Source organism: Aspergillus flavus, chromosome 1 (assembly GCF_009017415.1).
Source record: "Aspergillus flavus chromosome 1, complete sequence".
Lineage (NCBI taxonomy): Eukaryota > Fungi > Ascomycota > Eurotiomycetes > Eurotiales > Aspergillaceae > Aspergillus > Aspergillus flavus.
In genome coordinates this window covers 1,300,495-1,324,494 of record NC_092406.1, presented here as the reverse complement: position 1 = coordinate 1,324,494, position 24,000 = coordinate 1,300,495, and the positions used below count along the sequence as shown (strand labels likewise).

The 24,000-nt window shown below is 47.6% G+C and overlaps 6 protein-coding genes across 6 annotated transcripts; 3 read left to right on the top strand and 3 right to left on the bottom strand.

Annotated features, from left to right (window-relative positions):
- Nucleotides 1-790: 790 nt before the first annotated feature.
- On the top strand, nucleotides 791-2,554 carry F9C07_491 (putative glycosyl hydrolase; the record flags this gene model as incomplete). The annotated part of the gene is made up of 3 exons (XM_071511285.1): nucleotides 791-1,189; nucleotides 1,254-1,950; nucleotides 2,004-2,554. The coding sequence occupies 3 exons, from the start codon at nucleotides 791-793 to the stop codon at nucleotides 2,552-2,554; spliced, it is 1,647 nt and encodes a 548-aa protein (XP_071365559.1).
- A 1,418-nt stretch (nucleotides 2,555-3,972) lies between these two features.
- F9C07_2278914 (sterol glucosyltransferase) lies at nucleotides 3,973-7,133 on the top strand. The gene is made up of 5 exons (XM_071510337.1): nucleotides 3,973-4,210; nucleotides 4,258-4,936; nucleotides 4,990-5,147; nucleotides 5,194-5,908; nucleotides 5,959-7,133. The coding sequence occupies exons 1-5, from the start codon at nucleotides 4,102-4,104 to the stop codon at nucleotides 6,785-6,787; spliced, it is 2,490 nt and encodes an 829-aa protein (XP_071365558.1). The 5' UTR covers nucleotides 3,973-4,101; the 3' UTR covers nucleotides 6,788-7,133.
- Nucleotides 7,134-7,280: 147 nt separating this feature from the next.
- F9C07_2278912 (sterigmatocystin biosynthesis dehydrogenase stcV) lies at nucleotides 7,281-9,193 on the top strand. Its single transcript, XM_041288803.2, has 4 exons — nucleotides 7,281-8,331; nucleotides 8,390-8,673; nucleotides 8,724-8,996; nucleotides 9,052-9,193. Exons 1-4 carry the CDS (start codon nucleotides 7,761-7,763, stop codon nucleotides 9,073-9,075), a joined length of 1,152 nt encoding a protein of 383 aa, XP_041141394.1. The 5' UTR covers nucleotides 7,281-7,760; the 3' UTR covers nucleotides 9,076-9,193.
- Nucleotides 9,194-11,486, bottom strand: F9C07_2278911 (uncharacterized protein). The gene is made up of 2 exons (XM_041288816.2): nucleotides 10,721-11,486; nucleotides 9,194-10,633 (listed from the first exon to the last, which is right to left on the bottom strand). The coding sequence occupies exons 1-2, from the start codon at nucleotides 10,866-10,868 to the stop codon at nucleotides 9,927-9,929; spliced, it is 855 nt and encodes a 284-aa protein (XP_041141395.1). The 5' UTR covers nucleotides 10,869-11,486; the 3' UTR covers nucleotides 9,194-9,926.
- Nucleotides 11,487-11,858: 372 nt separating this feature from the next.
- On the bottom strand, nucleotides 11,859-12,639 carry F9C07_486 (pectate lyase; the record flags this gene model as incomplete). Its single annotated transcript, XM_041288817.1, has 2 exons — nucleotides 11,859-12,259; nucleotides 12,312-12,639. The coding sequence occupies 2 exons, from the start codon at nucleotides 12,637-12,639 to the stop codon at nucleotides 11,859-11,861; spliced, it is 729 nt and encodes a 242-aa protein (XP_041141396.1).
- Nucleotides 12,640-15,365: 2,726 nt separating this feature from the next.
- On the bottom strand, nucleotides 15,366-18,343 carry F9C07_2135561 (putative transporter). The gene is made up of 11 exons (XM_041288818.2): nucleotides 18,004-18,343; nucleotides 17,870-17,953; nucleotides 17,743-17,818; nucleotides 17,630-17,694; nucleotides 17,372-17,570; nucleotides 16,999-17,324; nucleotides 16,894-16,951; nucleotides 16,750-16,843; nucleotides 16,512-16,699; nucleotides 16,400-16,459; nucleotides 15,366-16,353 (listed from the first exon to the last, which is right to left on the bottom strand). Exons 1-11 carry the CDS (start codon nucleotides 18,208-18,210, stop codon nucleotides 15,995-15,997), a joined length of 1,716 nt encoding a protein of 571 aa, XP_041141397.1. The 5' UTR covers nucleotides 18,211-18,343; the 3' UTR covers nucleotides 15,366-15,994.
- Nucleotides 18,344-24,000: the final 5,657 nt, after the last annotated feature.

The following is a 24,000-nucleotide window of genomic DNA, read 5'->3' as shown; positions in this document are numbered from 1 at the left end:
AAGCAGCATTGTCCCAAAGAGGAAGTTTACGATTGTCCTAGAAAATCTATTACGTATAGGTGCATATATAAGTAGACTAAGTCGATATCATCGAGGTGTATAGCCCAAACAGGAAGGAAACCTTGGGACAACACTGGACATGTTTCTGTTTTACTCCAACGGGTAGGTTGAAAAAGCCTCATGTATGTTCAGAAAATAGTGCTCTGAAAATTTGGTGGAACGCGGTGGCTGATAACCACTCCTCGAACCAAGTGGCGTTCTAGTTCGTGCCAACGGAACTGTAGACTGTTGGAAATCCTAGTTAGAGAAATTAAGGTTACGGAAAGACCCCAGAGAGAACCTCTACTTACTACTAAGATCGTTAGAGCGAACGTCAATGTTTTGATAGAAGAGGGGTCGACATTGGGGTATGGAATAGAGGAGTGATCGGCGGAGACAAGGTAAACAAGGTAAGAAGAGGGGCGTGACGTGCGGGCCATCACAGTAGAGGAATATTGCTAATTAATTTTCTTACTTACCACGATCGGAATTAAAACGTCCCAAACATGTGGGGTACGAGCATGATCCCGCAAGACTTCCCTTAAGAATCGCCTTGGACCGGTTTATTGTGTCTTAGCAATGTCCTCCATTGATAATAGAGAGCACAGGTCACATTTATCCACCAATCCCGTTACGGCATCAAGGTGTCGTGTTGCAAAACACAACTATAAATACTAGGGTACCGCGGGCAGACAACTCTCATACCATTCTTGGTAAGAATATCAACAATATAGATTGGACTGCTGTCATCATGTACAACAATCCGATTATTCCCGGATTTAATCCCGACCCTTCCATTATCCGCGTGAAGAATGACTTTTTCCTCGTAACATCCTCCTTTGAATATTTCCCAGGAGCTCCGATATACCACAGCACCGATCTGATACGCTGGACCCTGATCGGCCACGCACTGACCAGGCGCAGTCAGATTCACATCCAGACCCCAGAACCTGGCGGTGGAGTTTGGGCGACCACCCTGCGATACCATGACGGTGTCTACTACATAATTGCGGCCAGCTTCGAGCGCTACCGCCCACAGGACGATGATCGTGTTTGGCCGCGTGGGTTCTATGTAAAGACCGAGAACATCTGGGACTCGGGTTCCTGGTCCGACCCGGTGTTTTTCGACCAGGTCGGATTCGATCAGGATGTACGTACATCTCGTCCATAACAATACCCTACGTGGACGCCTGTTCTAACAAGAGTTTCTGAAGCTGTTTTGGGACGACGACGGCACAGTCTATCTATCATCGACCTATCGCAAACTGAATAGAACGCCGAACGCAAATCTTAAAGACTTCGCCATCCATATCGCTACTATTGATCTTGCTAGCGGTGCTTCCACCTCAGAACCGAAGCTCATCCGAGAGTCTACCTCTGGTGTCTCGGAGGGATCGCATATATTTAAGCGCGGAAAATACTATTATCTTTTTACTGCCGAAGGGGGCACAGAAAGCGGCCATTGTGAATGGGTGAGTCGCAGTGAGACAGGCCCGTTCGGCCCGTGGGAAGTGGGACCGAATAACCCACTCTGGAGAAATGGAATCAATGATGAGGTGCAAAATACTGGGCATGCAGACTTGGTAGAAGATGCACAGGGAAGATGGTGGGCTGTTTTGCTGGGTGTTCGACCGGTACGAAAAGATGGTTACTGGGAGGAGTCTGTTTTTGGTAACTTTGCTCATTCTTTGCTTGGCCTATGCTGCAGGACTAACTCGATCGCTACTGTGACAATAGGACGCGAAACATTCCTGATACCGGTTGAATGGAAGGATGATTGGCCAATCTTCAACCGGGGCAAAAAGATCTCTCTCCAATCCGACACTCCACACCTTTATGAGTATCAACATCCCGTAGCATGGAGAGACGATTTCTCGAGCCCAGAGTTGCAGCTAGGCTGGTACCGCAAAAGTAAGCTCATGAAAGCGTTTTCAGAGATATCGAACTGAGACTGGTACCTTTAGACACCCCCATGAGGACAGACTACTCGCTCACAGAGCGACCAAACCACCTCCGTCTACATGGTGGACCGTATAACCTCTCCGTTCCCAGCTGCCCAACTCTATTTCTCCGGAAACAGATCCACCATTACTGCACCTGGGAGACGAAATTATCTTTCAGCCCTCAGTCACAACATACAGAAGCTGGAACTGTCGTCTGGTGGAACTACTTCACATACAGCAGTATAGGGATCCGGCTCTCCCCTACCAAGGAAGGGGCACGTATTGTGCGATTCCGACCGGCTGAGGGAGAGGTCATTGATCGAGAACTACGAAGCGCAGTGTCGGATGTAGTATTCTTCATTGAATGCGGAGACCAGTATAGGTTTGGTTTCAAAGAGGTTAATGGCACTAGTTCCGAGACTCAATGGATAGGAGAGGTTCAGAACAGCACAATGACTCAGTCGCCGCCAGTCGGTGCACCTTTTACCGGGATGATGCTCGGACTGTACGCTTTCGGAGAACGACAACGCTGTTTGTTACCGGCAGAATTTGGATACGCCGAGTTTAGATAATTGATTAGCCTTATGTACAACTCCACTGGACTGTTTGTACTGTCGATATTTCGTTTCTTACTGCAATATAATCTCTATCTAGGCGTCCTATTCGGAATTATATTGCTTCAAAGCCATCACCAATCTTATTGCATTCATCATAGAAGCCACAGTTCTTCCGAGATAAACGATATCAAGTGCTGAGCACTCCATGTTAAGCTCATGTTCTATTATCGCGGGTTCTCACAGAGGCTTTGGTCTTCTTGATCCCTGCCTGGTGTTACATTAATGGCACGGCTTTATCAGTGTAGTCAATCAAGCAGCGACTGTTTTCAAACTTCAGGGCCACTTATCATTAGCCAAGGCGACTAATGTCAAGCCACAATCTGCTACTCACGCTCGTTCTCTCTAACATGCGTACATTGTTTACATACCGACTTCAAACCGGCCCACTCTGCGGCTCTCATTAACATCTTAGGTTTGACAATATTATTCCGGCTCCGGTACCTAACCTTCGCAGACGTTAGCGGCGTTGACGTAGATGATTCCATGTGGAAGAGTGAAGTATGCTTGAGAAGTCCCCGACGAGATGGTATTACCTAAAGCCTGATACCAGTAGGTAGAGCTTGACTTCTGTGACAGTGAAGCCTTAACCGAATACGACGCTTCTTTGATGACAAGCGCCTTGGCGAATCAAGAGTTACCACATCAAGGTGATACGAGCTTCCGGGAGACCAGTCAGATAGCGAAAGGTCAGAGCAACGCTTGTTTGCTGTTGCCTAAGCAAGGATGGGTCTCTACGTTGTCCGAAACAAATAGTAGCTTTACACTTTCGATCTTGCCAATGACATTCAGCTGATTATCTCTCCCAACTGGTAGTTAATTTCTTCTAACCTCCCAGGATTCAACAATATGTCTTTCCAGAAGTAAAAACACGGTCCTTGAAGCATTGTCTTTGGTGGGAAAAGATTCGCATCTCCTACTTCCTATGATTTACATAGGGTGCTCCTACAACCTCGCTGGTAATGAACTAAAACCTTCTAGAACATTATCTAGTATGGTGAACATTGGGCTTTGCAGAGGCTGCGTTCCACTAGTTGATGTCTAGCTGCTCACTAGTCCATAACCATATTTCCAAATATGGCTGAGTGGAGATGAATTGCCACGCTGGATGAACAGACAAGTTCGCAATGGAGAAGCAATGAAACTTAGAAAAACCCAAAATGTATTGTTCTCAAGTATGTCGGCTCTAAGTTCTAGCCCATAATTGCAGTCTCTAATCATAACAATGATATCACAGCACAGCGTTATCCCTGAAAAATTCAGGTGATCGACCGACCAGAATGGATTCTTATTTTTGGCTTGGGATCCACAAGAGGAATAATGTGATTGTGGTGCCCCACTGCCTTAGGCCTATCGCAGTAACGAACACGAGTACGACCGCACTAAGTTCATCTTCGCCGATCAACCAGGCCTCACTTCAAATACTTCTAATAGATTCTTTTATATATACACCATATTCAATCAGATCATGATTTTTCTTCATCCGACCTTCTTGTTCTTGCACAATGGCTTCCAAACCTCTCCAGCGGTCGAAGTCGGATGACCTCGCCGAAATAGTAGATGCTCCTCCACCTTATACACTTATCGCAGAAGCAGGATCCAGCACGGTACAAGGTACAGTTGTCTAGCAATTCCATCGCTACAATCCACTAACAAGATAGATGACGGTCGCATCGATGTGGATCTCGACTCTCCCGCGGCAAGAACCGCTCTCAAGTTCATCCCCCGGCTCGGTGAAGACGATATCATAAGCCCACCGCCTACCTACTCAAGGCCAGTGGAATGCGATATTAAACTTAACATTGTCATTCATGTCGTGGGGAGCCGAGGTGATGTTCAACCTTTTATTGCGCTGGGGAATGAATTGCAAAACCATGGCCATCGAGTACGGTTAGCGACACACGATGTGTTTGATTCCTTCGTTCGAAAGTCGGGTCTGGAGTTCTATCCGATAGGCGGCGATCCTGCCGAACTCATGGCATTTATGGTGAAGAACCCAGGTCTAATCCCAAACATGAAGAGTCTGAAGGCAGGGGAAATCTCACGGAAACGGGTGATGGTCCGAGAGATGCTGGAAGGATGCTGGAAGTCTTGTATTGAGGATGATCCTCGCACAGGGGCCCCGTTCGTGACCGACGCCATCATCGCAAATCCTCCCAGCTTTGCGCATGTCCATTGTGCCCAGGCCCTAGGTGTTCCCCTACACTTGATGTTCACGATGCCTTGGAGTTCAACATCGGAGTATCCTCACCCGCTGGCTAATTTGAAATACTCGGGTAATAACGCGAGTTTCGCAAATGCCGTTTCATATGGAGTTGTGGAGTGGATGACCTGGCAAGGGTGAGATTAATTGTTCGCAGAATGGGGGTATTCGTCTAATATGCTGTATTTAGGCTCGGCGATGTGATCAACGACTGGAGGGAAACCATTGACCTCGAACGGGTTCCACTCACGGAAGGGCCGAGCCTTGTGCAGACACTTAAAGTACCGTTCACATATTGCTGGTCGCCAGCCTTGGTACCCAAGCCGAAGGATTGGCCGTCTTACATCGGTAATTTCCTCCAACCCTTCCTTGTTGTGCCCTACTAAGTGTCTAGATGTATGCGGCTTCTTCTTTCGTGAATTGCCGATATATACCCCTTCGTCTGAGCTAGATGCATTCCTCCGAGACGGCCCACCCCCAGTGTATATTGGCTTCGGTAGCATTGTCATTGATGATCCCCCGCGGCTCACTTCGATTCTCGAAGAGGCCGTCCGAGCGGTCGGAGTTCGTGCGATTATCTCACGAGGGTGGAGTAAGCTCGGGGGTTCTTCATCAAAAGACATCCTGTATATCGGCGACTGCCCTCATGAGTGGCTCTTCCAAAACGTGTCGGCTGTGGTACATCACGGCGGTGCGGGGACAACAGCATGCGGCCTACGCTTCGGAAAGCCCACCGCCATTGTTCCCTTCTTTGGAGATCAGCCCTTCTGGGGTAAGATGATCGCGGCGTCTGGTGCCGGTCCCGAGCCAATCCCACAGAAGTCTTTGACGGCTGAAAACCTCGCTGAAGCAATCCAATACTGCCTTACTCCTCAAGCAAAGGAGGCCGCTAAAGACATTTCGAATAAAATGCAATACGAGGCGGGCGTCAAAGCAGCTGTCGAATCCTTCCATCGAAATCTCCCATTAGACCGCATGCGCTGCCAGGTTATTCCCGACCAGCCTGCGTCATGGATCTACAAGAAGTCTGCAAAGCCTGTCTTCCTCTCCAAATTAGCCGCTCAGATTTTACTAGATCACTTACGGATTGAATCCAAGAATTTACAGTCGTATGATCCCACTCGTCCCAATCATCTTATCACCCAAGCTAACGTGACAGACACGAAATCCGTCCTATAATCATAACCAATCGCCGATATGATCCGATCACAAGCACAACCTCAGCAACGATAGGCTACGGTACAGATATGCTAAGAGCCACATCGGATATGTTCCTGAAACCATACCAAGAGCTGAAGAGTCGATCCAACACGACAACTCCAGCAGCAACCAACACCGAAGATCCTCTCTCGAAAGTCGACTCGCAAACCACAACTGCCAGCGGCAAGAACAAGGTAGACTGGGATGCCACAGGAGCGGCGATAGGCGCCGGTGCAGCAGGATTCGGCAAGTTTATGAAGCACGTTTACAAGGGAGTCATTGTCGACATTCCGCTAGCTGCTACGGAAGGCCTCCGAGCCGTGCCTCGTCTATACGGTGAAGAGGTGGAAGATTATGCTGTCCGCGACTGGAAAAGCGGTGCTATCGCGGGTGGCAAGAATTTCACTCAAGGGATGCGGGAAGGCTTCACCGATATATTCACGCAGACTCACAAGGGAGCCAAGGAAGAGGGTGCGGTGGGAATGGCTAAGGGCTTCCTGAAAGGAACACTTAGTATCGGTACTAAAGTACCATCAGGTAGGCTAGTCCTATCTTTTTTAAAGAAGCTTGCTGACCCTTGGGTAGCTGCCCTCGGCCTCGTGGCTTATCCAGCTCATGGAATAACCAAGAGCCTACACACGGTGATCAGGTCAAAGACGAGGAAGCAAATAGTCCAAGCGCGACTTCGAGAGGGCCAATATATCGCGCGAAAGGTTGCAAAGCCTGGAATCGATCACGCCTTAGTAATGCAGACTTTCGATGCTCTGAAGAATGCGGATACAAGTTGATCATTTGAGGAATTTGTAACGGGGGATCTGCAACACCATCAAGCATCGCATCTGCTTCAAGCTTTTGGGACCTGCATATTTGAAAACACAAACACAACTTCCGCGCAGGCAGCGGAACAAATTTTCACCGTTTTGGGACCGGAAGAGCCTAGAGTTATTTAGATCTTGGCTGTGTGTAAGCGCCCTTTCGGCGCACCGGGTCTATTCGTCGGTATGCCTACAGAGCGCGGTAGACTAATAGGCTTCAGGATTGCAGTACTAGCCTACTAGGAAGCTAAAGACTATTCAAAATTATATAGCAGTTCTCATATAAGGTATAACAGAATAAATTACTTAAGGATCCTAATCCTCTGTGCGATTCTAGTATAAATATATTATATATTAGGGCAGCCAGTAGCCCGCCAGTACCTTATTTATAGAAAAATATAGTTATTTAAAATAATTACTATTATAACTACGGAGTATATATCTTCGGAGGTGGACTAGTCGATAATCCGGACATTTGAACTATTATAATTGGTAAATAATGCAGTGGGACCTAAAAAATAGATCTAATTGGCTGGATAATAGTGCGTTGCTGTTAGTAAAGCTGGTAAAATTTCTTGGTTGACTGTAAGCCAGATTTAAGTCCGCCGTATTCCCCGTTATGATCCACTTTATGGTAAGCAGTACACATTTTCATTCAGCACCAAGATCCGTTGGATGAACCCACCTTTGGGGGTTTTCTCATATACTGCGTAAAATCAAAGTTGAGTCAATGACGGCTTTCATGCGAATCATCATAGCGAGTCAGCAACTTGCATTAGCGTACACAACGTCCCTGACGAAGGACCCACTTGGTGCAACTACTCCGAGTACACTGCCTACGGAGTATATGTACTCCCAATCTTGAAACAATTCTCATTCCCTCATCAGTTCATTCCTTGCTTTCTCCTAACCATCATACCACAGACTTCTTTGACCCCTTTCAACCATGGGCTTCCCAACTGCACCCAAGCCCAAGACCCTCCTGGGCTTGCATCGCATCCTGTCTCCCTCTGCTGGAGTCAAGGTATCGCCCATTTGTCTCGGTGGCATAAGCATCGGCAACGAATGGAGGTTCTACACTGGCAAGAATGAAGAACCTTTCAAGCTCCTAGATGTCTTCTACGATATGGGAGGAAACTTTATCGACACCGCCAGCAACTATAACAACCAAATGTCGGAAACACTCATCGGCCAGTGGATGGAGGAGCGCGGTGTCAGGGATCAGATGGTCATTGCCACCAAGTACACTGCCGGCTATCGTGCCTTTAGCGAGGACCCAGAGCCCCTGCAGACAAACTTTACCGGTAACTCTGCCAAGAGCATGCACGTTTCGGTCCGTGATAGTCTGAAGAAGCTGAGGACCGACTATATCGACCTTTTGTACGTCCACTGGTGGGACTATGCAACTCCTGTGGAAGAGGTTATGAGGGGCCTTCATGTCCTTGTTATGCAAGGAAAGGTTCTCTACCTCGGAATTAGCAACACCCCTGCTTGGATTGTTGTCAAGGCCAACGCCTGTAGGTCTTCTTTTCCTTCTTTTCCCCTCAGAAGTGACTATAGCACTAACCTGAATAGACGCAAAACAACATGGCCTGACCCCCTTCTCTGTCTACCAGGGCAACTGGAACGCAGCCTTCCGCGACATGGAGGGTGATGTTATTCCCATGTGCGAGGATCAAGACATGGCGATTGTGTCTTATGGGTCATTGGGCACTGGCGCGTTGCTTACAGTTCAGCAGCGAAAGGAGAGGGAAGCCGACCCAGATGCACCGATGGGGTCTGTCTCTGATATTGCCCTCAAGACCAGTGAGGTCTTGGAAAAGATTGCGGACCGAAAGGGAACGACGCTGCAAGCTATTGTGAGTTTCTGTTCCTTCCTCTTAGTCAAGCATAGAGCTAACCCAATCAGGCCCTGGCATATTTGTTCCACCAGTCCACATTTGTGTTCCCCATCGTCGGAGTCAACACTGTTGAACACATCAAGGCTATGCCTGATGCCTTGAAGGTCAAGCTTTCAAAGGAGGAAATCGACGACATCCACGAAGCTTCTCCTTACAGCCCTGGATATCCAATGACCTTTACCCAATATATGCAGCCGGTCAAGTACGATCTTTCTTGGACACCTGCAGATAACCAGCAGTACCAAATGTCTGCTTGGATTGACGCCCCTCCTAAGCGCCTGGTAGGTCTTTGAGAATTTCATGATCGAAGCGCTTCAGAGAGCTAACTCATTCTAGCCATACCAACCGAAAACCGAGTGAAACTATGTTTTTTTATGAAAGAGCTTGCAGATGGTAGCCAATCAGGCTTTGTGAGAGAGTTGAGACTCGGAGTGAAGTGATAACATTAGTAATGATAGACAAAGATCAGAAACATGACCCTGAAATGTCTGACGAGGAAACTACAGGGTGGTGGGGCATTTATGCGGGGAATCACCTGACACCCTGCGCTCAGCTCTGGACCCTATTTACTGCGAGCGAGTAGGTGCTTATAAGTCTGCCTGACTAGTTAGGCCAAATCCCTTGGCTAACGCGCGAATCGGATGGTTTTCCACGTTCAAAATAGGCATTATAGGCCTGCTCAAAAGCAGATTCAGCGTTTTTGGGCGATTTAGGCATGATGGGTGCGTGTGGGCTAGAGAGACAGTAGATGGTGGAGGGTCTTCCCGAGCAATGAATCCGAAGGACTTCTTGCAATCCTCACACACTCTGCCTCCAATGTTAGCACTAAGGTCCTTCATTTTACAATGAGATGTTGATGCGGGTCATGCCATGGCATTATCTATATCCCCTCCCCGCAAGCAGACAAAGACAATATACCGTTCAATACGATACAATACCAGTCTGAAAAGAACGGGCCAAGCCCACAACAGTCCCCATGATTGGATGAGCCAAACCCCCAAGCAAATAAAGTGGTTCTAGCGCGTAAGCAATGTGCATTAGCGCCGGGAATAAGGGTCTTAATGATCTCATCATCCGATCTCTTCTCTACAAGATACCAGTAACCTTCCTCAAACTCCACATATAGACATACATACTAGTACTCCAAACCAAACCACCCCCACTAAAACCACCGTACATTCATTTCATTATAAAGAAATAAAGAAACAAGGCTAAAGATATCTAAAAATCAATTTCTCCCCCCTCATCGCGCGCCACCGATTCGTCGAAACCAACAACTCCGCACAACCCCCAACCACCCACGGCCACTTCCGAATAAACTCCTCGCTCACCTCCCAATTCCCCAGATCCTGCGGATCCCCCCACACTAACAGCCCGCAACTCTCGGTGCTCATATCCCAGAACCCCATGATATCCATGCAGAGCTGCTCGTCGTCGAAGTCGCCGGCGCGGATGAGATTGTCGCGCATGCGCGGGTGCGGGAAGAAGTCGAGCCAGGGATGGTGGGGGATGGATTGTTGGAGTTTGGTCGGGCGGAGAGTGAGGGGGATGGTGGAGGGGGTGGTGAAGCCGGGACGGAGGAGGGTGAAGGGGGAGATTGCGTCGTCGTCCATCCATTCGTGGTGTTTGGGCATGCCGAGGGTGGACATGATGGAGGCGAAGGCGCGGAAGACGTTCACTTTGGCGAGGGTGAGGAGGTGGTCGGAGGTTGGGGAGCCGAGGATGTAGCTCTGGTAGGCAGTTTTGCTGAAGAGGTCGAGGAGGGCGGCGGTTTGGTCGGGGGTGGGACAGTTTGATCGGGTGGTTAGGGCTGTTGTGGGTGGGGATTGTGATGAAGATGAAGATGAAGACGCCGTGCTGGACTCGGCTCCTTCGGCATTGATGGGTAGACCGAGCTTTTCGGCTCGTTTGCGTTGGCCTGTGTGGTTTTGTTTAGTATCTGTTTCTTCGCCCTTGTATAGGTTTATAAGGTTTAGGCGAGTGAGATTTTAGCAGGTATACGCACGGTAAGCTCGCTGGTTGATCCTGTTCTGGCGCCGTCGCCGTTCCTTTGAGTCCGTGAGACCCTTCCAGTCATCGGGTCCCTTTTTTTGTGTCCGAATGGGTATAAGCTGATCGGAATCGCGCTTGGGGAGCTCGCTTGCGGGCGCCATTGTTGGGTGTGGATGCTCGGGACGAAACTATGGAGCGTAAGTCGACGGTCTTATGCGTTTCGCTGACGGACCTTCTCTGGGTCGGAGTTAAGCCTAGTGGAGATCTTTGTGGGGCTGCCGGTCTCCGTATCGTTATTACCGGTATGCCGTACGAGTCCGGACTGGGTATGGTTGGACAGATAGCCTTAGTATCAAGCTCATGAGAGATAACATTGGAACAGTAAAGTAACTGGAATACGGTTCCTGTCCAATTCTATTTTTACTCCCCACCTCCTCTATACCCAGATCTATAATATTATATAATAGTACTGTATGTTGAGCTAGTAGTACTTGTAAATTAGATTTATCGTAGTCCTGGGCATCATTGTAACATCCCTAGACCTTTATTTTGGACATATGATCTCTTCCTGGACATTCTTCTTCAATGCTTAATCCTGTATTCTAGTAATAGGCTACAAATGCATTCTGTTCTTCTTGTATTTCGATATTACTGGGCTAATGAATGTATAAGGGGAAGAGAAGAAAGAAGCCGTTTCACAATAAGCGGGAGCAAAAGATTCGGCACCACATTCGTTTAGATTAAGTCAAGGCAATAACCGCCAAGATTGTTACATATCATATTTATTGGTAGATTTCGGCATTTATAGATTACTATTGACAAGGATGAAGTTGTTATTAACCAGATAGTTCAAGCGTCATTGACAGAATTGTATTGAGGCGGCACATGTGGATATTCACGGGTTGCTAATAAGTTTATGTGAGGAATGGCTTGTAAATACTCGCTTCTACAAGTTATACAACGAAATGTGTGTTGATCCCAATCCAGCTCGGACAACCCCAAGGGTTATCAGAGAAGGGTCCAATTCTTTATATTATTAGATACAGGAAGGCAGTGAAGTATTGACTTTGACTGCCTTGCAGGGAGACAAATAGTACAACAAGAAAGCGCCCAAGATGTCCGATATCCCCTCAGATACACTGAGTATGCGCTTAGCAGGCAGGAAGAGGGTCAGTGTAGACGCAAGAGTCGCTGGGGCCAGAGCCAATCTCGCTGGGCTCACCAGAGCCCTCGGTAGCCTCGTAGGTCGTGCAGATGTCCTCGACGGAGGTGGCACAAGTGTCCGTGATAGTGGCGACATCACCGTAGTTCTCGTTGACACCGGCGAGTTTCTTGCCGTTGTAGGCCTTGACGTTGGTAATGGTGACAGAGCGCTGAGACTGGGAATCGCAGTTACCGCAGGAGCGGAAGAGCTTGCCGAAGTCGGAGACGACGAAGCCATCGATGCTGACCTCACCTTCGGCGTTGTGCTGGATAACCTTGTCCTCGGCACCCTGGGCACCACCGCCGATGACCTTGTAAGGGCCGCTACCCTTCTTGAGGGAGAGCGCGTCTGCGACACAAGTCAGTTGTCGTCCGAATGAAAATAAAATACTAGCACATACCCTCGCAGACCTTCTCCCACCAGACGTTCTCGATGGTGCAAGCACCCTCACAGTGGACACCCTCGATCTGGTCAGCACCGATAATGGCGTTCTTGAGGGTAGCACCCTCCTGGAGGATGAAGACAGCATCGCTGTCGCCACCCTCATCCTGGCCAGTGCACTCGACGCCACGGCCGTAAGTCTTCAAACCACCGTCGAAGGTCTCTCCAGCGGCGATCTCCTGGGGCTCCGAGAAAGTCTCAGTGCCAGCAGACTCGGGGATAGGGAACTCGCTGGCACCCAGTGCCATGGAGGCGAGCAGAGACAGGAGGACAGCCTTGGGAAGCATTGTAAATGATTGAAGAAGTTGGTTATTGGAAAGAAAGGATCACTCCCAGAGTGTTTTAAAGAATGGCACGAGAAGTCAATGGATAGATGCTTTTTGTCTGCTCAAATTCAAGGTTCATGGTCGTGGGGATGCAGAGGCTTTATAGCCTCAGTGTGTCTGCTATGTTACCGCAGACACCCCTCTGATCGAGTCATTGGCGGAATATAGACGCCCTTGGCTCGTTTCAATCTTTCCCTCTTGCTCTCTTCCAGGTCGAAAGCACTCTTCCGGGATGAAACAGATTACAGATATTCCGGCTCGCTAAGAATGTTCCGAAGTTTTCCCAAAGGCTTGATCTCTAGCAGATCACTTACAAAGGGCAAGTGGGACTCGATCACTAAGACTTGGAACGAACACTGACCACAAGCTTATATTAACTGTTTCACTGCCAACAATGCCAAGATACTTGCATTCAACCATTTGCCGTCTCCGCACCTCTTGGCATTAATCCTAGGTTGGGGGGAAGCTGGTAAAACCTGCGGACTTATTATGTCGGATAAGCGGTAAATGACCCTTCTCATTTAGCAGGGCCCACACTGAAGCTGCACGTTGGGAATTATTCCTGTTACGAGTCTTCCGACTGCGCAGAACCCCGGAATTACGTAGGTCTAGCATCGTGGCGCAGCAAATCGTCCGACATGCCAAGAAGTCGGAAAGTGGCCCCGGGATACTCCACACGGGTCCTGCGGACTGGGCAAGACCAACCAACAAGGGCATGTCCTTAATCAACGTGTAAATCGTACTCCGTAAGTAGCACGTCTTTTATCATACCGAAAATAATGTGCAGGCTATACTATGTGTCGTATATACTGTGAATTGTAGTATACTCCAACTTGCTCCCGCTCAAGGATCAGATGTCTTGAATATCTCTGGATAAGAAAGCCACCACTCTTCTGGCAAACGGAGGGCTCTTGGGTCGCGTCATTCTACATAGTAATTGGAGGGAATACGTACGCCGTCCCATAGCGATCGGCAGCAACCATTCATTTAGTCTCCTCCTTTGGGAAGTTGAACTGTAAGTCACACCCTTCACGTCACAGCAATGGGTCCCTAATGCAACAGATACAATTTTCTCGCGGACCGAACCAAGGGACAAGAGTCATGTCCCGTAGGGTCTGGAACTTTGTTTAATCGTCAAGTTCCAGTGTTGGCTTCATAGTGGACCTTACAGCTCATAACCGAGAATGGAAATATTCGCCCTTGTGTTGATACGCCCACATCGGAATATCCGGGCCTAGGATTCCTTTATGGCGCCAGGGAGGCCGCAAAAAGATTCATGATACACGGGCTCTTCAGCTGGTTAGACCTGGCGCACAGCTTGATAATGCCATCGAAATATGGCTCCTATTCAATTCTTCAAATGCATCAACCAACCCAGGAAAAACAGTATACGGAACGCTAGCTGAATCATAACAGGCGGAAGAACTTCTTCTGGTAGCACTGTGTAGCATTCTTCAGTTATGGTTGAAGTCTATCCTTCAATCATATCGGCGGAGACCCCTGGTGTGTGCCGAAACCAGTGGACCTTGAAGGCGCAGTGCCGCTGCGGCCAGTTATCGTGTCCGAAAGAAGATGGATTCCACTAGCCTATGGAGCAAATCCCTAGGCTCCACATGCTATCACTAGACATCGTATGGCAGAAAGCGAGGCAAACCAGAGGAGATATAGTCTCAACCCTGAGAGCGCACCATCCGACGTCTTCGCTTTATCGTTTCCTTATCATCTATATCTTCCATCTGACGTGTCGTATTCACTTGGTGGAAAGGCTAGAGTAATAACTCGATAAGGTCCATGCAATATTTCTTGAAATCAAGATTCGAAGTAGGTTGTTTGTTCTCGACGTTTTTCCTCGGTATACAAGCCATCCTATGGTAATATCAAGTGAGTAATATCGACCATCCTCACTGCAAAGATCAGATCACAACTCAGGGTTTCCTCTTAACATATGCGCCAGCAAGCTCTGGAATCTGAAACTCATTGACTTCTCCATGAATCCAAGTCATACACCACCGAACCGAGTATTTGATTTTCACAAACAATCTTGCACGCCCACAAAGCATGTTTCTATCTCTGTAATGTTGTCAGGTGAAGGGACCTCACCGGAGAGGAATTAGTTACTTTAGTAACGCAACCGTTAGCAAGTTGGCCACAGATCAACGCAAATGACGGATCTCACAACGCTCCTTATCCACTCTGTTCGTCACAATGAGCGGGACAAAGTGGGCTCGCGTATAACGTTGTGGCAATACGGAGTAGACATGCCATAATCAGCTCCAGCCAAAGATGCATACTAATCATGTTTCCTCGGCCGGAATGTTAGCCCCAGTTGAGCCGGCAAAGCAAGGTATACCAAGTATATACCACCTACGTACTCCATAGAACTATTTATGCACGTTGTGGACTATTGGTGGAACCTCTCCGAGCTTTCCAGAAAAGCCTTCCTCTCGCTCTACATAGTAAGGTTATTAGTGTTGTAACGTTTTCAGTAGTAGTGTATATGGGGGGTTTGGGCTCACTAACTGAGAATTAAAGGTTAGCAAAGGGGTCATTTACAAGTTCGGTACGACAGGCACCTGTAGGATGTGTGCACTTGAGGCGCTTCAATGCGCCCTATTCAATAATATTTTTGTATTAGCGGACATCCGAGGATATCCCCACAGGCTTTAGCAAAATTATTGAGAGCCTGCCTTGGTTTGAGTGCACAGACTCAGGAGTGATGCCGAGTTTGTGGGACAGAAAGGGGTGGTTGTTTTATTAGCTATTGGCCCCGTGTAACTTCTAAATAGCTCATGAGGCCTCTCGATCTAGTGGGGAATAGTCGACGCTTCCTAGACACAGATAAGGACAAAACCGAACAGGATATCACCTGATCCCTGACACGCGAAGTATGGTATTTGCTTTCAGGTCGGCCTTGGTCTGAGCACAGAAGGAACAGCGAGGCGACCTGCCTGTATGATAAGGCGAACGTATATTAACTGACGAAGCGAGATGCATTTTCTATCAGATCGCATTCCAGAAAATCAGTGGAAAATCAGACTGTATAGTGTATGATAGTTTATTTTCATATAAAGTCCTGGACTTTCACCCGAGACGCCTGAGGTGCGCTGGGATTCATAAGTATCAGCCCTATTATACAAATATTAACGAAGTATTAGCACGATTAGGTTGATAATACCAAATGCGCTGGCCTTCCTATGGTTCACACAACACAATTAGCGGAAAGGAGTATAGCTTCCGAGTCGAGTTTGGCTATAGCACAGAAACCCTAGTCTTGCATTATCTCAGGCTGCTAAACAAGCCAGCTTGAGGAGTGGCACTATTCCTCCCGTTCGGCATCGGGAAGACTTTGATCTTTCGTCAATCTTGGGTTGCGAATGCAAAGAGAAAAGATGATGAGAGGGACTGTCAGGCATATACCAGTGATGCAAAGGATACGCTGGACCTCTTTGTATGCTAGAATGACAGCTTCCCGCTCAGGTGTTCCGACAGGGTATGAAACGATAAAGTCAAAAGGCTTTCCAAAAGCCAGATCGGTAAGAGTTTCATTTGCACCACCAAGATGCTTAGTGAGCTCTTTACCCATCCTCTGTCTCCATACAGCGCCAGAAATTGTACCTCCTATAGCGCTTCCGATGTTGTACACCGCCAGGTACAGACCAGTGATCACAGCAAGATCTGTAATGTTTAGACTAGATCGTTCAATTGAGAGGTTTTTACTCACGCTCGTGTTTCGTTGCAGCCTGTATACTTGCTTGGGCGGGATATGGGAACATACCGCCAGCTGACAACATAAATTAGTTTGAGCTAATCATCTTAGCCATTGCACAACGTACCAATACCCAAAAGTATCTCTCCGCCGATAATGCCAGAGTAGCTTGAGCTACCTGTTCCTCCGCGGAACTGTATAAGGATGCCGAAAGCTACTGCGAAAAGAATGGTTCCGGCAACTATGAAAGGCTTCAGCTGTTTTACCTTGACAATGATCGCCCCGAGTATACACCCAGTTATAACGGATGCAAAGCTAGTGATGTCAGAGGGGTCTAAAATAAAGATTTCATGGCTATAGCAAACCTGTATAGAGACGAGATACGTGTTGCACTGAGGACACTTTGGTCAAATGCGACTTGCAACACGGTGTAGAGGTATGTTCCCTGCAACGACCAAGCTACGATGTTATTAGCATAGTATTTAGACACCAGACACACATCGATATACCTAAGTTGAGCATGGTTGCTATGCCGAGGGCTCCCCAAACCGCGCGGTCCTTGAGCAGCTACATCTTGTCAGTGACTGCTCGAGAAATAATGCGCAACCGCTTACTTTGAAGGGAACCATGGGATACCGAGCATAAGAACGCTCCCAAATGACAAACAGGGGCAGACAGAATAGACCTATAATTAGCGGTGCCAAAATCTTCGCAGTCTTCCATTGCTCGGCCGCGGAACGGGCGATCGTGAATGGAACAAGAATCAAGGCTAAGAAAGCAATCAAAAGCAGGATGCCCACCACGTCCAGGTACCAAAACAATTCTTTAGCGAATTTCCCTGCGCCGAGAAGCCGAATGGGATGCTGGTATGTCTCGACACTGGCCGTCTTGGCTTTACGGTGTCCAACAAGCAGCGTCGCAAAGAGAGGGATGGTGCAAACTGACATGAATCAGAGAAGATCCCAATTTTACAGGGCATTTACCTACTAGGGAATATGATTGCAAACATCGCAATGCCCCAGCGCCAGCTGGTGACCCCCAACACGGCAGAGGCAATGTCGCCACTGACCCAGGTATTTATAATGAACGGAGTCGCAGGGATATAGGAGAAGAGCAGACGGGATCGAAGCGAAGTCATATCTGCTACTAGAACCTCAACAAGTAGAATAATAGTCGTATATCCGATCTAAAGACGAAGTTCCAGTCAGAGTTCATCGTATACAACTCGCGAAGAGAATAAAATACCTGGTATAGAACAGCACCCGCACAGAAAGTCTCAACATTGTCCGCACAGGCCTCAACGATAGTCCCTGGGTACGTCAGCAGCGTCCAACATCCAATAAACTGGCAATCTCTACCGATAGTGTAGAAGAAAACCGAGAGCAGAATCAGCTCAACTCTCCCGAAGACGTCGGCGATTTTCGCAGCTGTTGGCTGTTACGCTAAGTGTCAGTGAATGATAGCAGACAAGATGCAATGGCTTACTTGTGCGGCAGCTGCAATAACGTTACGCAAAACATTGATCGTGGTAAGCAAACTGTGTTGGGCATAGCTACTTGTTGCCAGAGGCTATCGACATTAGTTCCTTGACAAAAAATAAATCACAGCAGGTAATGTACCTGATAAGTCACTCGCAGCTGTCCATCCAAGCCATAGACATAGGCTACCAAAAAGATCCCGAAGAACAGAAAGACACGAGCTACAATGCCCAGTTGCGATGAGATAGCTGCGATACGTTTGACACCTGGATTTTTGAACTCGACTTCCTGCTGAAGTTCGCGAGATTGGACAGCATCATGAATATGTGGATTCTTTTCGGTGGACATTTTGCACTGCCCTCGTCGTTATCGGTGTATGAGGGCAGAGGGCGAGGGGAAAACGTTGTTAAGCCTTTATCATGAGGTAAGGGGGGAAGGGGAAGCATTTAAACTTAAAACAAAAAAAAAAAAAAAAAAAAAACACTACATCCATGTCTGAACGTGACCAAAGAGAATACGATGACAACAAAGGTGAGCGAATCATATCTGATAAGACATCTGCAAGCGTTCTTTCTTGGGTCGTAGTCTCGAAATTTTCCGGCATGACCGAGAAATTGCCTAGGAATCTAAAGTTCTAGAGCGGCTGGGACAGGGAAAATTGCCTCGAAAGACACCAAGAATGTCTGGTTCCCAAGGCGTGGCATGGAATGATCTCGTGTTTCGCTCACAGGCATTGGCTGGGAAAGCCCGCCAAGCCCGCATTTCGGTCCCTGAGTGGGACCCGCTTTATCAATCTAATCAGATACCCACCAACAAAGAATATACATAAAGCTCACCGTTGACAAAAATAAATGTCATGTTTTGCTCTCACCTCTTCCTATCCCAGGGGTAGGTCTAGTCTTAGAACTATGGAAGTTAACCAGGATGCTTTGTGCGGAGGCCCTCGGTCAGAATTGAGGACGGCGCTGGTGAAGATATTCGGTTACCAAATTGCCAAGTGAGCTGACCCGGAGATTACTCCACCGATACCTTGGCACGTTTATACTTTTCACCTCTTTGTGTTCTCTCTATTAGCATGCCCCAATTAAACGACACCCTGTCGTACAATAGAAAAAATTTGGATGATGGGTCCAGGTCAAGACCGGCATCGGCATCGCTATGATGGTTCGACGTTAAAACGCGCACCCCGATACTATGGCACCATGACGCTCTTCGCAGAAATATTCTATGAGCCGACCCAAGCGCTATGGCTATAGACCTTCGCAGTATGAACCATGCCGAGCGCCCATAAATATCAAAAGAATATACTCCCCAGTATTGAGGATTTTTGGCGGAAACCGACGAAGTTTATTGGCGACCGGATATGCTTAGATATAAAGGAGCAAGCAAAAGCACAAAGGAGGCCGTACAAGGGGCCGGCTATGGTAGCAAGTTGCATGCCGTAGCCGATTGATGAAGGCTGATAGCAGACCAGCTTATGACCAGGAAATACGGTCAGGATGATAATGGAAGCTCATGAGACATGCCGCAAACAAGTGGAGGCTGGGTAGAAAGCTGAGGAATTCTGTCGAAGCCATTTATAGGCGAGGCAAATGTGTGCATATTTGGTTGATAAAAACTGGTAACTGTCTATCTTTGCGCGATAGATGTTTCAAGGAGGGATCGTCTGTGAGATAGTCTTGCGTTCAAAATCTCGCCTCTCCCACTCAGTCGAGTCTCGGTGTTTTCTGGCTATATCATCAGCAGAATATGGTCATGCGAAGCGACTCGCGGAAGCCTTTGAATAATACCTAAGCAAAGGTATTCCCAGGCTTGCAACGGTAATCATTCTTGCACAGAGAAGCCACGGCATGCAGATAAGCGGGCCACTAAATCGATCACGCAATGAGGACTTTGTTGCTAGTAGGCTCACGTCTTTAGATGTCCTCTCTATGCCAACATAGCCCAGACCAACATTCGGCTATCGCCATATGCAGGCGCTATTTCCATCGCATGGTGATCAACGGGGCAGGATAGGAATATATGGAGCCAAAACATGTTTTTACAACTAACGTTATAGATTCTTTACGTCTTTGCTGCCTTCTGCGGGCCCGCTTGTGTAGTGAAGGCTAGGTAAGTCGCAAGATTTCTACGGAACTCAAGCAAAGGGCTCTAGAGACTATGTTCGATATCTGACCGCGGTTGACCAGCCTCTAGTTTCTCTGCTTTCATTTTCATCTCATCTCATCAAGGTCCTCCAGATGGCCACCCTCGCTCTGAAGTATCAGCTGCGTACCTCAAGCTAAACATTAGCATCAACTGTGCTGAAGGTCAGGCTGAAGCGGGCCTTGCTTCGAAGCTGTCGTGATTGGATTAAGGCGGCATGTTTCCTGGTGACAGCGACGTCCGGTTTCTCGTTCTCCACCGGGGCGGAGCAGATTAACCTAACACACAAAGGCTTATTAAGCACTTCGTGACTGAGAGCCAACTTAAATGCCCCGAAAGAATTATGGCCATCTATCCGCATGTGCAGGATACGTCAATGAATGCTGTGGGCCCTATCAAGAAAAATATCAAGTACGGATGTCTCATACTACAAGTAGGAGGCAAACAAAAGTCCTTCCCTTGAAGGAGCAAGGCTTAAGTGCCTCGATCTTGCAAAAATCAATATGCAGACTTCAACGGGACGCCCACTACATTAATGCAAATGTTCAGTGGTTTAATTATGGTGAATTTCTGAGTAATTCGGTTCTCGCCGTAGTGTCAATGGGGTTGTAGAGTGACACACATTGTAGGATGCCTCCTGCTGCTAAAGTGTCTAAAACTTTATCAGAAAGCGACCCAGCCGACATTTCGTGGACCTCTTCTTACCATCTCTGCCCCGTCCTTATACTTCCCAGTTTTCTCTCAGTTCAGGCCATTGTTGACTATATTTTCCAGGCATGAAGAGCTCAACCTTTCAAGTTGTAATGTGAAACTCAAATGCGCATAAAAGCTTGTACAAGAGCGATACAGGCCCTAACATTAAGGTCCAAGGTGAGACAAGCACTTCTCCGGAGCCTGTTACTTTGCTGCACATCTGTGTTCGGTAGGCACAGCACGAAAGCATACGACCATTTCCTCGCAAGCTCTTGGAGATGCGTATTGTCTCAATGTTAGTGGCTAGCTGTACCTAGGATAGTCCAGCGACTGTACAGCGAGCCAAGGTAGTACCCAAGTATTAGACGCACGTCGCGGAATGAGAGTATAGATATTTCGCTTGCAAACATAGCGGACATCCTACTTTTGAGCCAAGAAGCACTCAGAAAGCCGAACCTATACTCAGTCGAAATACAAGTGACGATACCGAGACATGAATGGTTCAAACGCGATGCTATATCTTCCGTTAAACAGGACTTACCCAAAATTCAGATCCAGAGTAATAGAAGACTGACCATCATGTCGACCAGTAGTTATTTCGTCCATCGTTTCAGCTTTCAAGTCAGCGTGGAATGTAATCAGGGATCCAAGATTATCTAGCCGTTCTTCATATCAAAGGCACGACTGTATTGTCGGAAGTTCTCTGAGTGTGTCAAGCAAAGAGGTCCAGCTTCAAGATCCACCACCTATAGACATCCGCTCAAGGAAGCCATCGTGTCAACTGCCAAGTTGCTAAGAGGGGAAGCACGTCTCGGTCATGTGGTATTCCAGTCAACTACAGTGGAAGATGAGTTGCCTGTTTTTGACTCATACCACCGTGCCACGCTGTTCGCAACGGAATCATCTGCTAAATTCGTCTCGAGTTGTGTTTGGAATCTGGCTCAATTAAAGCGGTGGTTGCGTGGGTCGGATTCAGCCGTTCTAGACTGGCAAAGGTACAGTGCCAAAAAAAATCCAACGCTTCATAATCAATCCCCGCCCGAGGATAAGTTTTCCACGATCGTCCACCTATGATGTGCTGAGTAGCATGGTATGTACGACTGCATGTGACCCTCCCTGTACGCAGTCAGTTCCAGACAGAGTAAGTAGGGGATGTCCTCATACGTTAGTTTCATGCACGCTAGCAGTTTAAAGCCCAATCCAAAGCAGCTATTCCACGCCGCACGCCGCTTGTCAGCATCGCAGACTCAATCACCCGTTATGATTGCCCCATTCAAAATTCGAAGATGAGTCTAATAAGATGACCACAATGGCTAGGAAAACGTTCCCTTCGCAGCTACTTGCCTGCTGCAGGTGGAGTGTTCTTTTAGCGTCAACACTACTACTAGTAGTACTAAGCCATAGGGATAGAGAATGCATGAGGCATATGTCGCACGCAACGTTTCTTGATGATGTGAGCTTTATGGCTCAATGTGGCTCAAAGGAGGGCAGGGACGAAAAGAGGGGAGAAAGAAGAAAGCCGATGTAAATAATTCTCAGAATAAACATAAATAAGATAAGCAAATGGTAAGGTAATAAGATCTTCGTTAACAGTCTGGGAAGTGGGGGAGCAGGTTAACAGGGTGGTGTGTTTCGAGGAAGTTTGACCTATATGTAACTAGCTCAATGCGGTAGAACGCCTTTTCAACCAACTGAACCTATTGAACCAATAAAACCCCCATACCGGAGTTAGTCCGTTGCTCCTAGGGTCCTCCGCCTGCTGCAAGTCTTCGTGATGATCCGCTGTAGAAGGCCGATATGGGTATGGAATACATTAGTACGGTACGGTACAGCTTCATACTTGGAGAACACCCTCTCCAATCTAGATCAGAATTTGAGATGAATAGAGAATTTTCTTGAAAGTCGAGCCCAATCTTTCAGAGCGACGACGACCCGGCTTAACCATAAACAGAGTAATGTAGCGTTCTCTGGCTACTAGAATCTTAAATTTAGGAAGAAGGGAATTCAAGAAGTTCTTTGCAACATGAGAGATTACCGATACAGGAAGTATGTGTGTATATATATATATCCCTGCACCATGCACGGATGAACACCTGATTTTTAAGTTTTCATATCACGACCTGAGAAGAAAAATTGAAAAGAAATATAATAAAAACACATAAAATATCTTATTATACTTCCTTCCTCTATGTGTCATTTTCTTCTTCGGTCCTAGCTTTTATCAGGATCTAGGCAAAAATTTGTAATGAAGAAGAACGAGAGAGAGAAGATGATGGACACTCATGGATCGAGAAAATGGTGACGCATGGCACGGTTACCTAATCTGGGAGAAGTTCATTTATTCGCCGACCGCGGTTGATGTCCTCAGGAACCAGAAAGAACTAACGACTCATGACAACCAACTGCTTATTATTATTCTACCTTTTCCTCGCTCACCGGAAAACCTGACCATTTTGTTTTTTTAGTCGCCTCCCTTCTCCAAGATATCCCTGTCTTCATTACACTTGTCCTCCTAGTCCTCCTTCTTTCCTCGTTCCCCCCTCCTCCTTCCTCTCCGTACCTTCCCCAAAGCTCGTGACATCCTATTCCGGCCGACTTGTACTTTTATAGCCCTTGTGAATTTTTTCCAATCGACGAATCGCCATCTTCAACTTACTCTTCTCAATTCAGTGTCATATTTTTTTTTTGTAAAATACATCACACGTCTCTTGACGTCGATTCTGAAACGTTGCATCTTGAGTTCAGTTCATCCTGTGGGAGCTTTGGATAGCTTCCCCGCACTACAGCTCAGACACCATGTAAGTGGGACAAGAGAGCAAAGGAAATAAAAAAATGAAAAGGGTCCCCTGGTGATCATCAACTGTACCATCTAACCGAAAGTAAAAATGAATATAGGCGTATCACTGTCAGTGTCATCCGACCGGACCAAGCCGATGCTGATATCATATCGCTTGAGGTGGGTGGGGACATGACCGTTGAGCTTCTCAAAGCTATCGTCGAGAGCGAAACCTCCGTTCCCCCGAGCGCCCAACGAATCGTCTACAACAATCAGTTACTCGGAGATGATGCACGTACCCTTGAACAGGTTGGAATCGGGGAAGGAGATATGTTGGGTGTCCATGTTACGCTGCGGAGTCCTCAGGCGCCCACCCGCACTGCTGGCGGCCCTAGCGCTCCTGCTGCGCAACAAAACCTCCAACGGCGTCAGGCGATGAACCCAGATCCCGAGACCATCCGGTTACACATTCTAGGCGACCCTCGAGTGCGCGAAGCTGTCCGACGGCAAAACCCGGAATTGGC

What these genes read in the sequence shown, in the direction of transcription:
- F9C07_2278912 (XM_041288803.2), top strand. Translation starts at nt 7,761, where the DNA reads ATGGGCTTCCCAACTGCACCCAAGCCCAAGACCCTCCTGGGCTTGCAT. An exon ending in TGTTGTCAAGGCCAACGCCT is followed by an intron (nt 8,332 to 8,389) that starts GTAGGTCTTCTT and finishes TAACCTGAATAG; the next exon opens with ACGCAAAACAACATGGCCTG. An exon ending in GAACGACGCTGCAAGCTATT is followed by an intron (nt 8,674 to 8,723) that starts GTGAGTTTCTGT and finishes TAACCCAATCAG; the next exon opens with GCCCTGGCATATTTGTTCCA.
- F9C07_2278911 (XM_041288816.2), bottom strand. Translation starts at nt 10,868, where the DNA reads ATGGCGCCCGCAAGCGAGCTCCCCAAGCGCGATTCCGATCAGCTTATA. An exon ending in GATCAACCAGCGAGCTTACC is followed by an intron (nt 10,634 to 10,720) that starts GTGCGTATACCT and finishes AAAACCACACAG; the next exon opens with GCCAACGCAAACGAGCCGAA.
- F9C07_2278914 (XM_071510337.1), top strand. Translation starts at nt 4,102, where the DNA reads ATGGCTTCCAAACCTCTCCAGCGGTCGAAGTCGGATGACCTCGCCGAA. An exon ending in AGGATCCAGCACGGTACAAG is followed by an intron (nt 4,211 to 4,257) that starts GTACAGTTGTCT and finishes CTAACAAGATAG; the next exon opens with ATGACGGTCGCATCGATGTG. An exon ending in GAGTGGATGACCTGGCAAGG is followed by an intron (nt 4,937 to 4,989) that starts GTGAGATTAATT and finishes TGCTGTATTTAG; the next exon opens with GCTCGGCGATGTGATCAACG.
- F9C07_2135561 (XM_041288818.2), bottom strand. Translation starts at nt 18,210, where the DNA reads ATGTCCACCGAAAAGAATCCACATATTCATGATGCTGTCCAATCTCGC. An exon ending in ATCCCATGGTTCCCTTCAAA is followed by an intron (nt 16,952 to 16,998) that starts GTAAGCGGTTGC and finishes GACAAGATGTAG; the next exon opens with CTGCTCAAGGACCGCGCGGT. An exon ending in AGAGATACTTTTGGGTATTG is followed by an intron (nt 16,460 to 16,511) that starts GTACGTTGTGCA and finishes TTATGTTGTCAG; the next exon opens with CTGGCGGTATGTTCCCATAT.